The sequence below is a fragment of the Xenopus laevis genome, chromosome 3L, assembly GCF_017654675.1.
Source record: "Xenopus laevis strain J_2021 chromosome 3L, Xenopus_laevis_v10.1, whole genome shotgun sequence".
Classification (NCBI taxonomy): Eukaryota; Metazoa; Chordata; class Amphibia; order Anura; family Pipidae; genus Xenopus; species Xenopus laevis.
In genome coordinates this window covers 33,902,034-33,917,209 of record NC_054375.1, presented here as the reverse complement: position 1 = coordinate 33,917,209, position 15,176 = coordinate 33,902,034, and the positions used below count along the sequence as shown (strand labels likewise).

The following is a 15,176-nucleotide window of genomic DNA, read 5'->3' as shown; positions in this document are numbered from 1 at the left end:
ATCCACAACATCTTAAGTTTATTAAAACACAGAGAGGCCATTGCCCATCTCAGCATAGAAAACACAAATCATGAAAATAACTCTTAACCACATACTTGCCATGTTCCCTCACTACTTCCAATAGAAGTAGAAGTATTGGGGTCACCCCTTTTCTCTTACTTATCGATTCTTATGGGGATTGCTCAGCCTCCTGGCTTAGTTGCTTTCTCCTTGTCCTGCTCAGGGAGACCCTCCTAAACTTTTCCACTAGGGAAAAATGAATGACTACACCTTAAACCTTACATATTCTTTCCATTGCTTGATCACGTTACACTCTGGAATAATGGAATAAAAGGTTCCGCGTTTTCAGCGGGCCTGAAGCCCAAATCAACCAGTCAGATGTGTGCTTTCAAACCGGTGACTAAATATTGTTTGGATGCAAGACATGGAGCAGACTGTGGATTTTATTATATAAACCTTGTTTGTAATAAAAAGCAAGAAGTTTTCCCAGGTGCTTTAACCTATAGCAACAATAAGATGTTTTTGTTAACAGGTGCCTGTATTGTTTATACAAATGGCCTATAGATGTCACTGTGCTCAAGACTTATACTGTGCATACTTTCTATACAGTTTGTGGTGTGAGAGTTGCTTACTGTTGTGTAATGGCTGCATGAGCCTGCTAATAAAGCACTGTTATACTCAACTCATCCTCGGCTACCAAAACATAAAAGTGCCCAGCAAATGCAACCTGCTGATTGGTTGTTGTGGTTTACTGCATTTGGGTTTTTTTTATTACACAACCCCAGAGGTGTCATACTATAACACAACAGCAGCAGGGGGAGGCTACCACGTTGGACATGTATACACTGGTTACAACTTGGTCGCACTGCAGGCAATTACCCAAGATTGGAGCTTGCGTTTTACATGCAGCGATTCCAACTAATGTGAAGGGGTGGGTATTGTTGGGTTAAGTATGCCCAGGTGCAGCAACCCAAAGTAACAATTTGAATTTCTTATTGGAATCTATACACTTGAGCAAAATTTGCACATTTTATTACTTTACCCCTGAAATTTGAAAACATGAAGGGGGTTATGTAATAAAAAGGCACTAAGTTTGCCGTAGTGCAATAACCCATAGCAGCCAATCAGCAGGTAGAATTTACTGGTCACATGTTTAAAAGCAAACATCGTATTGGTTGCTATGAGTTACTGCTACTGGGCAAATTTAGAGCCTTTTATTACACATGGGGTTATCTGTCTCTTCGCATATGGGACAGAAAGTTTTTTCTGGCTAAAATCCGCCCCGTGTTTGCAGTGACTGGTGGATAACAGTTACCACAATAACGTATGTGACATTTGTTGCTCCAGTGACTTACTAGCACTATTTGAAAGGTATTGGGCAAATACATGTCTATGTTATGTAGCAGTCATACTTGTTGACTGAACAGAAGGATGGAAAATATAAATTCTGTGAATGATAAATGAAAAGGATGTGAATTCTCAAACATATGCTTTAGGGCCCTGCACCAAACTGGATCATGTTGTCTCCTCCGTTATCTGGACACGGCAACTGCTCATTCCAAGATTTCCCCCCATACCTGCCTGCTCTCTTATCTCTTATCAGGGCAGTGCAAGGGCTCTTTACTAGGTTTCTCTATATCAGACCAATGCAAATAATAAACTGCTCAAGCCTAGCACATAACATCAGTATACAAGGCAGCACATAGACCAGTGATCCCCAACCAGTAGCTCGTGAGCATCATGTTGCTCGCCGACCCCTTGGATGTTGCTCCCAGTGGCCTCAAAGCAGGTGCTTATTTTTTAATTCCAGGCTTGGAGGCAAGTTTTGGTTGTTTAAAAATCAAACAGAGCCTCAATGTAGGTTGACAATCCACATAGGGGCTACCAAAGCCAATAGCAGCCCTTATTTGGCACCCCAAGAACATTTTTCATGCCAGTGTTGCCCCCCAACTCCTTGTACTTCTGAATGTTGCTCATGGGTTCCATAGGTTGGGGATCCCTGACATAGACTAATGAGATACTAGAATAAGAGCAAAAATAACATACTTCCCAACATTTTGCAAATAAAAACAGGGACCATGCCGTTTTTGTGGCCACACCCCCTAATTACCATGTTCATTTTACAAAATTTGGCAGGTTAAGAAAGTTTGAACATATTTCTGTGTTTTTTGTTTCAGTTAATACAGTTTTGTTAAAGAACTAAACCCTAAAAAGGAATATGGCTAAAAATGACATATTTTATATACTGAAAGTATTGCACCAGCCTAAAGTTTGAGTTTCTCAATAGCAACAATGATCCAGGTCTTCAAACTTGTCACAGGGGGTCACCATCTTGGAAAGTGTCTGTGACACTCACATGCTCAGTGGGCTCTGAGCAGCTGTTGAGAAGCTAAGCTTAGGGCTCGTCACAAATTATCAAGCAGACTATGAGGTTGGTCTGTAATATAAACTGATGCTACAGGACTGATTATTAAATTCTGATGCTGATTGCACTGGTTTCTGTGCTGCCATGTAGTAATTATCTCTATTAATTACTAATCAGCCTTATATTGTGACATTTCTAGACTACTTCTTTAGTTAGGCTTTAGTTCTCCTTTAATGAAGGTGCATTGCCCTTTAGGGCAGAGACACACACGAAGATTTGGGGAGATCTAGTAACCCAGCGACTAATCACCTCTTCTTCGGGTGGCTTATCTCCCCGAAAAACTTTCCCGCCTGCTAAAATCGCCGGCGAGATGGCACTCGGATCGCTTTGTGTTCCGAAGTCGCCTAACGAGGAAACGTCAGGTGACTTCAGAAAACAAAGCGATTTGAGTGCCATCCCCCCGGCGATTTAGATTCTAGATGGCGGGAAGGCTTTTCAAGGAGATTAGCCACCCGAAGTAGAGGTGATTAGTCGCCGGGTGATTAAATCTCCCCAAATCTTCGTGTGTGTCTCTGCCCTAAAGGGCAATTCACCTTCATTATAGGAGAACTGAAGCCTAACTAAAGAAGTAGGTTAGAAATGTTGTACATTATGTTTTGTGCTTCTGTACCAGCCCAAGGCAACCACAGCCCTTTAGCAGTAAAGATCTGTGTCTCCAAAGATGCCCCAGTAGCTCCTCATATTCTTTTCTGCTGATTCACTGCACATGCTCTGTGCTGCTGTAACTTCTTCGCCCGAAGAAGAGGCGGGCAACTAAATCTCCACGAATCTTCGCGTGTGTCTCTAGCCTTAAACTGTGAGTCTAACTTTTCCCAAGGGACTGCCTTATCTAAATTGTTACAATTACTTATTTGCTTATTTCAAAATTGTTACAAAAGTATCGTAGCTGCACCTGGTGGCTGTTCTGTTAGAAACATTGTATCTTTTTCTGGCTGTTCGGTGCAGAGAAAGTCAGGACTTTTCAATGCAAAGGAGGGACTGCAGGTTGAGCTGTCAAAAGCGGGACAGTCCCGCTCAAAACGGGCCAGTTGGGAGGTATGAGATAAGGTCCAAATGGTTCCTGGGTAACTTCTTAGTACGCTACCCCCTGTGGAATCTAGTCCAGCTGTTGAATTGTAACACTGGAAAGTATTTTTCTGAGATTTGCAAAACAAGTTTGATTTCCAGGACCATAAAAAGGCACAAGGCAAAAGGTTGAGTGCTTTTAAACAGGTCATGGAACGCTGAGGTGACTTATAATAATCCTATTTTGTAACAGGGGGTAGTTTATTTATTATAATATAATAAAAATGGAGTCATGTGACAGAAATGACATCATTGAGAACAAGCATCGTTTATAAGGATATATTGGCTCTTGTCTATATAATATCTATATATTTATTAGGGATGCACCGAATCCAGGATTCGGTACGGAATTTGGACAGGATTCAGCCTTTTTCAGCAGGATTCAGATTCTAGCCGAATCCTTCTGGCAGCCGAAACTGAATCCAAATCCTAGTTTGCATATGCAAATTAGGGACAGGGAGTGAAATCGCTTGACTTTTTGTCACAAAACAAGGAAGTAAAACATATTTTCTCCTTCCCACCCCTAATTTGCATATGCAATTTAGGATTCGATTGGTATCTTTCGCAAATGATTCGGGGGTTCAGGCGAATCCAAAATAGTGGATTCGGTGTATCCCCAGCACCTCCAGCTGACTGGCCCCCAAGCATATGCAGTGAATTATTGTTTTAAGGTGTTTTTACTTTTGTATTGAGTCGCTTTAATTTATCAAGTTTTAATTGTGAGCTTCTCAACCCAAAGTTTCCTGCTGCAAATTGCCTACTGTGTGGGAATGTCAGTCAGAATGACAGTTGCTTGCACCAGGGAAAACGGTCAGGTTGGGAAAGCTCACTATTACATAGAAATACACAAAAAGAATGAAAGAGAAAGTCTGTTTAGAGTTTGTGTGCAGGCTATTCAATAGGACAGTTACCCTTTAACCGTGCATCTGTTTATGTGGGTGGAATGAAGCCATTAAATAGTAAAAAAACACGTTTAAAGTGAAGTTGTGGTTCGATTATTCTATATTTTATGACTGCACCCTGGCACTTAGACTTTATAGTGAGTGCCGGCTAATGTTATATATATATATATATATATATATATATATATATATATATATATATATATATATATATATATATATATATATATATATATATATATATATATTGTCCGAGAGAGAAGCATTCACTCACAGGTCTTATGTAGAAAATAAATAAATAAATATATATATATATTTCAGTTAGGAATAATTCATCCCCAGACCAGCACTTTGTGAAATTGTAAATAGACATATTAGTGTGTATTTTTATATATATATAAAATGCAGGTTCTACTCTCATGCTCCTATCCGTGCCGTATCAAAGAAACCATAACAAAGTATGTTAAGAGAGAAGAGATCTAAGGAGTAGAAGCCCAGGTGTCCTCTAGTCACTGAATAAGAACAAAAGCAACCAAAGAAGCGAGAGAGACCCGGCTTTCCTTTTGCTCACTATTGTATGAGATAAACAGATCTGTTTCTCGTGGAAATTGGATGAGAACATCCTGTTCGTTTCTAATTCTCACAAGAGAACTCAATGGGTCACAGGATTGATTGAGAATTCAGGCTCTGGATCTGCCTCTGCTGCAGGGGTCAGAAATGAAATGAACAGGCTGTTTGTGACAAGGACATACCCAGAGCATAAAGTAATGTACATTATATCAATCTATTCATGAAACGTAAGCTTACTGGAAGGGAGCCCAGTCACTACGTGCGTCTGCATTTCATCTCTAGTTCTTAATGGCTTTTAATGGCTCCACGAACAAACACTCAGAGGAGACCCAAAGAACACAATCTGCCATATCCACCGCCTGTGACCTTTCAAGCTCTGCGTAGGCACATTTCTCTTAATGTTATTCACTATAATGCACTTTTATGGTTAAATAAACAAGCTGATTTGGCACCTGGGCAACAAATAAAACAACGTTTACAAAAGGTATTTCAACTAAATGGGGTGTTTTCGGTTTACGCCTTCTTGGTATAAACTCATTTTATTGTGCTGTGATTTGGTGGACAAAAATATCATTTTAAAGAGAGCGATGATGTAACTAAGTCATGGTCATAGCAGAACTCTTAAAGAATGCACCTTTGCTTGGAACTCTCTTATTTCCAGTCAATCGCTCTGGTACAGGCTCTCATGAATTATTCAAGTCTCTATGATTGATTTATTGCAAACAATTCTCTTACCCAGAATGTGTCACATGTATCATATAAATTGCATAGACGATGCTTGATATTCATACCGTAAAGGAACAGTAACACCAAAAAATGTAAGTGTATCAAAATAATTAAAATATAATGTTGAGTTGCCCTGCACTTATTAAACTGTTTTTTGCTTCAGAAAGACTACGATTGTTTATATAATATAATAAGCCGCTGTGTAGCCAAGGGGGCAAGGGGGCAGCCATTCAAGCTGGAAATAAGAAGAAAAGGCACAGGTTAAATAGCAGATAACAGATAAAACACCATTGTATTGACATGGCTTATCTGTTATGTGCTAGGTAACCTGTGTTTTGTCTCCTTATTTCCAGATTGAATGGCTGCCCCCTTGGCTACACAGCAGCTAGTTTATTAGTGATGCGAGGGTCGGGCTTTTCCCTTTTTTCCTTTTATAGACCCGCACCGCCCCGCCTCACAAAAGGGGCAGGGCAAGAGGCCTGCATCTATAAAAGTTCAAGCCAGCATTTGGAAGGTGAGCAGCCAGATGAGCTCAACTCGCATCTAGAAAGGGGGGTGCAAGGTCGGCCCAAACTCGTGGGTCCCAGGGGTATTAGGCTGGCCCGCACATCACTACTGTTTACATAAACCACAGTAGTCTTTCTGAAGTATATTATATATTATTACTTAAAAACAAACCTGTCCCTTTAAACTATTCTTTCAAAATGTCACGTTCTATTTTCGACAATTGTGTCTGGGACAATTGAGAATTTGGACCCAGATCACTAAAGTGGATTTGATTTGGTTGAGCACATGCAGGGGCATTACTACAAAAGAAGCAGACCCAGCGGCTGCAGGGGGGCCCAGGTGGTATAGGCCCTAATTGTGAAACTAGAGCTCAGCTCACTAGAACTCCCCCACTTCCTATTTATTTATCAAATGGCAGCCACCTCTAAAATCCCACAGGAATGAATAGGAAGTAGGGGAGTTTTCTTTGCATGAGTTTCAAAATGTAAACTCATTCAAATCCTAATACACTGAATCAAAATCCTTATGTTATGTGCTGGGTGATCATCTATTATGGATTTAACCTACATACACACAGGGGGGGATGTTATTTAGTTACCAACTTTTGGAGTTTTCTCTGAACAGTTTGGATTTTGGAGGTTTCTTTGGTAGGTTTCCAGTGGATCATAAAACCAGTCCCACCCAATATGCCCTATTTTGTCCACCCAATTCCCAGCCCACTATGATGAAACTCCACCCCTTATTCCCACGACTCCTCATAATTTAACTGTTCGGGAAGATTTAGTCACCCGGAGACAAATCTCCTCTTCTTCGGGGTGACTAATCTCCCCAAACTGTCTCCCCGCCTTCCCGCTGGCTAGAATGAAAATCAACAGCGGGATGGCACTCGGAGCACTTTGTTTTCCAAAGTCGCCCGAAGTTGCCTCATGAGGAAACTTCAGACGACTTCGGAAAACGAAACGTTCCTAGTGCCATACCGCTGGCAATTTAGATTCTAGCCGGCGGGAAGACTTTTCTGGGAGATTAGTCGCCCGAAGAAGAGGCAATTTGTCGCCAGACGACTAAATCTCCCCGAATCTCAGCATATGCCCTTACCATTAATTTAATTGTCTTTTATTGAAGGGCAGCTTTATTCTCTATTAAAAACAACCATGCAGAAAATGGCCGAATGATAGAATAGCCCTATTCTGAATCCCCTCATCTTGAATAGCGCGTTGCTTTATAGATGAAACTGAAGCTCTGTGCTTGAATAAATAAAATCTCATATGTTGTTTGTCCCTAGATGGCCAAGGACTGTGCACCTCAGGGACAATGACACTTAAGGTAAGAAATACTCATATATTGGACTTCATATTCTTAGTTATGTGTCACTCAGCAAATGAATATTGTTGTGTAGTGATAAGGTAAATAAATACAGGTACAGGAATCCTATATTCGGAAACCCGGTATCCAGAAAGCTCCCAATTATGGAAAGGCTGTCTCTCATGGATTCCAATTTAAAAAAAAATTATTTTTCTCTATTATAAAAAAAAAACACAGTTTGTACTTGATAATTAATCCTTATTGGAAGCAAAAACCAGCGTATTGGGTTTGTTTAATGTTTACATGATTTTCTAGTAGACTTAGGGTATAAAAATACAAATTACAGAAACATCCATTATCCAGAAACACCCAAATCCCGAGCATTCTGGAAAACAGGTCCCATACCTATATCAGAACCGATAAATGCAAACGGGGCTAAAAACTGCATATTGCATCTAAGGGTAGAACTACATGGATAATTTCCATGTGTTTTTGGCGGATGCGACGTGCTGCGGCAAAATGCAGGCGATAAGTCGGATGCAACGGAAAACAAGGTAAGCAACAGCAACGTCGGATGGTGTCGCAGGATTCATCTGATGTGACAGACTGTTGGATGCAGACGCTGCATGTTGCGTCTGCATTCGACAGTCGTGTTGGATGAACACTGCGACACCATCCGACATTTGTATTTCTTACTTTGTCTTCCGTCGCATCCGACATGACACCGGCGCAGCGTCAGACTTGCTGAGCCAGACCCCTGCTCCAGATCTCCTGGGCCTGAAAAGGAAAACAATTTGCAGAGCCGCACAGCGCTGTGTGGCACCGTGCGTACATGAGCGTCATATGGCTTCTTGTGCGGCGGCTTGGCGAGTAAGAAGGCCAGACGGTCTGGAGGGGGCCCTTCGATGCGGTCCCGGTGGGCCCTGGGCCCCCCAGTCCGACCCTGTACCGGCGTTTTGGTGCAGCGCGTTGCATCCACCAAAACCACTTGGAAAACGTCCATGTAGTTCTACCCTAATAACTATCTTCCTTTTGTGGCAAACTGTGTTCTGAAATATAAGAAAAGCAAAAGCCTTACTTTCTGGCATAAACTGAATAACAGTTATGGGTAATTGTACCTCATACAGTCCCAGTAGAGAGTCAATTACCCAATTTACCGCCTCACAATCTATTAATGTGTCAAATAGAAAATAGCAGAAATTGCACTGGTTGCTATAGGTAACTGCACATATGTTTAGTACTTCGTCATTTACTAACATCACGCACTGCTTCGTGCTGCACAATTTTTCCCAACATATTTGCATGCTTCAATGCAACTGGATTCTCTAACTGATTATTTGCATCATTTATAAATAGTTATTTGCATGTATATTGTATTGCCTATAGGGATTTTGTCCAGTCATCATCAATTAACACCTGCCCCTTGTTAAAGAAATTTGGTGATTTTTTTTAAAGGGGAACTCTGGCTTCCAAACCAAAATTTGATAAAGAGGCCCACTTAGCACAGAAACCCCTAATATACTCATCACAGTTACCTGTTTCTTCAAAAAGCAGGAATAAATGGCATTTTCTATGCTGAAATCCAACTGTTTAACAATTCTTCTCTTTCTTGCATCATTTGAAATCCTGGCAGGGAAGGAGGGACTAAACACTGATGTTACAAATTGTAACAACTTCTCCACAGTTTACAGACAGCATGCAGGAACTACATAACCCACAATGCATTGCACTGTGATATTCCATTCCTTATTGAAATCACATGTGCAGGGAATTGTGGGGTTTGCAGGATGCAGGCTGAGAACAGCTGGTTGTTGATACAAAGTAACAGTAACAGTAGTCAGACAGCTCAGCAAAGTAGTCAGACAGATCAGCAGGGGGCTAGGCTTAGGGAATTGTTCCAAACCATTAAAAATCATGAAAAGTCTGCATATTTTTTAATTGATTTATATTACAAAGTTGCTTGAAATTATGTTTACTTTTAAAAAAACCTGGAGTTCCCCTTTAAGTGGATCACATATTACATGTGTGTGGGGGGGAGTACATAAAGTATGTTTATCTGAATGAAAAAGTCATTATTAGAGTGTTAAAGCAATAGGTGCAAAATATGCTTCTCTCTTAAAGGGTTGTTCACCTTTAAATTAACTTTTAGCATGATGTAGAGGCTGATATTCTGAGACAATTTGCAGTTGGTTTTCATTTTTTTATTTGTGGTTTCTTTTGTGGAGCTATTTAACTTTTTATTCAGCAGCTCTCTCCAGATTGCAATTTCAACAATCTGGTTGCTAGAGTCCACCTTACCATAGCAACCATGCATTGATATGAATAATAGACTGGAATATGAATAGCAGAGGGCCTACGTAAATAAATGTGTAGCCTTACAGAGCATTTGTTTTAAGATGGGCTCCGTGACCCCCATTTAAAACATCAAAAAGAAGACAAATAATTCAGAAATTATTTTTAAAAAAACTACGGCCTGGTGAAAAGTTGCTTAGAATTAGCTGTTCTATAACATACTAAAAGTTAATGTAAAGGTGAACCACCCCTTTAAAGTGGAGAGCAAAAAAAAAACCCACTGAAAATAAAGGTAGCAAGATAGAGCAGAGGACTCTTCACATTTTCATGAGTTTAGAATACCAGAAATGCCTGTTTTTAACTTTTACCTATCTGGTTAAAACCCCGTTGGGCCCTGGCGCTTTTTGGGCCCCGCCGACCCAGACTTGCACTCGCATACGGCCAGCGTTGCCCCCTGATTACACCTCCGGCCCTAACTGCAGTCGCAACTGCCACACAGGTACAAGCAGGTTTGTGGTTGGTGCCCTCCCGGCACTCCCCAGGCCCCCTGCCTGGCTCCACGAATGAGCCGTGCACGCTCAGAAGCCGTGATGCATATGCATGCGCAGAAGAAGCACTGCATCGTTAATGGTCTTTTCTAAGAGAGCAGGTCTGGGCCAGGTAAGGGGCTAGAAGTGAGGGTGCAGGGGCCCTGTGGTGGAAGCCTCAGGTCTCCAGTCCGACACTGTTCCCTGAAGATGGCTGCGCTTCTTACCGTACCTGCACCTGCTGCATTTCTCACCCTAGGCTTATACTCGAGTCAATAAGTTTTCCCAGTTTTTGTAGGTAAAATTAGGTACCTTGGCTTATACTCGGGTCGGCTTATAATACGATTTGTAGCAAACATGCTATTCCACAGTCGACTCCCTCTCACCGATTTCTATATACAGACATACTCTGCTGTGACAAACACATATGCTGCAACACTGTGCTAAATATATAGTGAATAAAGTACCCCCTCTTGTAAAATATAAGGATATTATAAGTTACCGAGGAGTTTCATGACCATATAAAAACACGAGGCCGAAGGCCGAGTGTTTTTATACAGGTCATGGAACTCCGAGGTAACTTCTAATATCCTCATATTTTACAACTGGGGGTACTTTATTTATTATAATACACAAATTTCAGTGAGTCATGTGACAGAAATGACATCAGAACTCACCGTTTATAACTGATGACATCAGTACTCACCGTTTATAAGGATATCATTTACAAGATATTCATGGCTTTTGTGTATTATATATATATAATACACAAAAGCCATGAATATCTTGTAAATGATATCCTTATAAACGGTGAGTAGTGATGTCATCAGTTATAAACAGTGAGTAGTGATGTCATTTTTGTCACATGACTCACTAAACCGTGTGTATTATAATAAATAAAGTACCCCCTGTTGCAAAATATGAGGATATTAGAAGTTACCTCGGAGTTCCATGACCTGTATAAAAAATATGGTCATGAAACTCCTCGATAACTTATAATATCCTTATATCTTACAAGAGGGGGTATTTTATTCACTATATAAACATAGAGGAATCAACTTGTCTCTGTATTAGCTCACAGTCTCTCCATGGAATATAGCAGCACTATATTATATAGGTACAGCCGCACTCAGAGGACCATAGCACTGGTGAAACAGTTTGCTGTATATAATGATGACAGACTGGTCCTCTTCATATGCTGCAGGCATGGGAAATTGATCTGAATTGTGCGGAATTTATGAACGGCTCAAGCTTGCTCCTGATGGCGTCACCTTAATGTCCAATGGTGCCAAAAAATAATAAAAGTTCTGCTGCTGAGGGTGTGTCGCTCCACGTTTCTGGAGCTCATCAGGGTTAATATATGCACCATCTGTTTCTAGATAGTTCCGCTTTAATGCCTAAATATCTGTGTCTTATCTCTATCAGTTGGACCTTAGCTATTTTTCACCCCTAAGCTCCGCTACCTGACAGCAGCCCAGTAGCTCATTTTCCTTTTCATGTCCTTGAGCCTCACAAGTGACCCCTCTCTTCTTCTTCTTCTTCTAAATTTCCTTTTTACTTTTCAATCCTTATAATAGATTGTATTATTTATTCCTTCGAATATCAGAGAGTGAAATGAAGAGCACCACCTTTCGTTTTCTATCTAACCAATGTTTATTGTATTACTGATACTTCTCAATAGATATTGTTTTATTAATATTTGTGCTTTCCCTCTTGTCACACATAGCAGGCCATGCCTTGTAGCGTCTCAGAGAGGAGAACCTTCCTACAACCGCTGGAACATCAGCTGCAAGAACTGACACAACAAAGTGTGGTGTTCCTATATGCAATGCAGGTGTGATGATATTGCACAGAGAGAATATGAATGGGCAGCTGTTTATGTATGGATCTGTCACATAACCTGCATCCCTGGAACATTACTGAACTTATAACTTGTCCATCCTTGTTGAACATAACGTTATATCATGAATTGTGTGCCGTGCATGAAGAAAATTCTACTGTTGTCCCACTGAATATCCCAGCATGGTTGTCTGTTGTCAAAAACGGCAATTCCTGAGTTTTCGTTTTTTTTTTAATTTTAGTCTTTTGTTGTAGAGTTTTAACGTGATATAACTGCCATTGGGAGAATGTCCCAAATCATATTGATGATTCCTGTTTTATATAATTTAACGATAAAGAGACGAGCCACATCCTCTACCAAAGGGCTCTTTTACACGGGCGGTTTTTCCTGCTTTGTGCTTTCTTCCATTCAGCCGCAGGGGAGCGCAGGAGTAGACACACTCAATCATTGTGAAGGGGGCTGTACTCACACAGACACATGAATGCACCGAACGCAGGTAAAATGCAACATTCTGCGTCCCACCTGCGTTTGGCGCTTACATGCGTCTTTGATTGAGTGCGTCTACTCCTGCGATCCACTGCGGCTGAACGGAAGAAAGCAAGCGCAGGAAAAATCGCCCGTGTGTAAGAGCCCCGAAAGACACAGCTACCCCTGTCATCCACGTTCAATCATTCCTGGGCTTTAATAAATGAAAGAAATACAAAGAAATGTCACTCGGAGTGCTTCATTTTCCAAAGTCACCCGAAGTTTCATTGTGAGGCAACTTTTGGAAAACGAAGTGCTAGAGTGCCATCCTGGCTGCGATTTAGTCGGCAGGAAGGCAGTCCAGAAAGATTAGTCTCCCCAAGAAGACACCAGAAGGGTGATTTATTAATACAGCCGATCACACTAAAATATTTACAGTATTTACAACATTCATTAAAGGTACAGTTATGGAATCAGTTATCCGAAAACCCATTATCCAGAAAGCTCCAGGGGCGTAACTACCAGGGGAGCAGGGGGTGCAAATGGGCCAGGACAGACGAGGGTGGGGACGGGCCCGTCTGCACGGGCCGCACCAGGGCCCGCCCCCAACAAGTTACGTTACTGGAATGCTCTGAATTACGGGAAGGCCGTCTCCCATAGACTCCCATTTTAATGAAATAATTAAAATTTATAAAAATGATTTCCTTTTTCTCTGTAATAATAAAACAGTACCTTGTACTCAATCCAGACTAAGGGGGTTATTTATCGAGGTCCGGACTTATCTCAATATTGCTACAAACTCCGATCTAAGCCGCTTTGGTTTTTAACGCTTATTTAATATTTTTCCGAAAATTTGATTTGCGGTAAAAACTCTGATTTTCACAATCTTTGCCAAGGTTTCACCCGATTTTCACCCGAAACCTCAGAAAACTTCGGGGTTTGTCACGAGACCCAGACCACATCAATAAAATCATTGGGACTGTTTGGGACATTGGGAGTTTTCCAGCCTTGGGGTTTAATAATTTCCAGAAATTTTTTAAAAGCCAGATTTTATTTGAAAAAAATCACACATTTTTCATGATTTTTGCATTCGGGGCTTAGTAAATAACCCCCTAAGATATAATTAATCCTTATTGGAAGCAAAACCAGCCTATTGGGTTTATTTAAAGCTTAAATTATTTAAGGTATGAAGATTCAAATTACAGAAAGTTTCATTATCCGGAAAACACCAGTTCCCAAGCATTCTGGATAACAGAACTTTTTCTTTGAAAGAAAAAGGCCCCCTATGCTATGTTTTGACCCCTGAATTTGCCCCATTTGTGGGTCACCAGCAACAACCCCCCCCCCAGACAAAGTTGCAGGCGACTACAGAGGATGCAGACGCCCACCAGACACCATGGACCCACCCCCTGCAGCCACAGGGTCTGCTGCTTTGGTAGTTATGCAACTGCATACTTATTGTTACACCACTAGTTACTATAGTTATGATTAGTGCACCTATTGACACTGGGAGCTGCCACCACCCTAAATGTATTGGTAATTCCAGGGTTCCCATTGAGGGTGTGTTAACAGGTACAGCAGACTTTCTTTTAAAAAATCACACGCTTATGCTGTTTTAACGTTGCATGCTGCAACTGACGCAATCCCCACTCTGAAAATGTGCAACATCAACCTGATTTGTTAACACACACACACACACACAACTGCATTTGTATTGATGCATCAGGTGCAACTGTGGCGGGAGCACCTTCTTATATGGCTGCAATTCTGGGGAAAATGTTGCATTTAGAGAAAAAAACTACATATTGGACATTGTGTTTTGAAAATGCATTTTGCACTGCGCTTGTTTATGACCTTAAGAATAGGGATGTAGCGAACTGCCGTTTATGTGTTCGCGAACGCCGTTCGCGAACACCGGCAAAAATGCGAACAGTTCGCGAACAGTTCGCGAACTTCGAACACCCGCAAAATCGTTCGATTCGAACGATCGAAGGATTTTAATCGTTCGATCGAACGATTTTCATTCGAATGGAACGATCTAAGCCATTCTATCGAATGATTTCGAATGGCTTCGATCGTTCGATTCGAACGAAAATCCTTTGATTTTAGCGGTCGAAGGAATCGAATGGTCGAATGGTGGAACGATTTTTGTTCGAATCGAACGCGAACTTATATTGGCGAACGTCGCGCGACGTTCGCGAACATTCGGCGGACGCGAACAGTCGACTACATACGCCGGCGAACAGTTCGCTACATCCCTACTTAAGAAGTTAAATAGAAAAGTTCAGCCCTATCCTAGAACTCTGCATTAAAACCTGCAAGTATTGCTTGTATCTCATTGGAAAAAAGTTCTACTAGAATGTGGGGAACATGAACTGAATTCCTAGGCCATTCCAGTGTTTAGAATCCATTGTACACCGGGTACTAATGCTCTGGAATCTTACTTAAAGGGGTTGATCACTTTTAAATTAACTTTTAGTGTGATGTAGAGAGGGATATTCTGAGACAATTTGTAATTGGTTTTCATTTTTTATTATTTGTGGCTATTTAGCTTT

General features: G+C 41.1%; 1 protein-coding gene across 7 annotated transcripts in view; it reads left to right on the top strand.

Moving 5' to 3' along the window:
• Positions 1 to 13,364, top strand: part of rell2.L (RELT-like 2 L homeolog) — a 33,402-nt gene extending 20,038 nt beyond the window's left edge. For 5 of the 7 annotated variants that reach the window (XM_018251068.2, XM_041585164.1, XM_041585163.1 and 2 more), the window contains 2 exons: positions 7,478 to 7,518; positions 12,043 to 12,522. In XM_018251068.2, the coding sequence (XP_018106557.1) occupies positions 7,478 to 7,510 (33 nt within the window). In that variant the 3' untranslated portion in view covers positions 7,511 to 7,518; positions 12,043 to 12,522. 7 annotated transcript variants of the gene reach the window in all.
• The last annotated feature ends 1,812 nt before the right edge of the window (positions 13,365 to 15,176 follow it).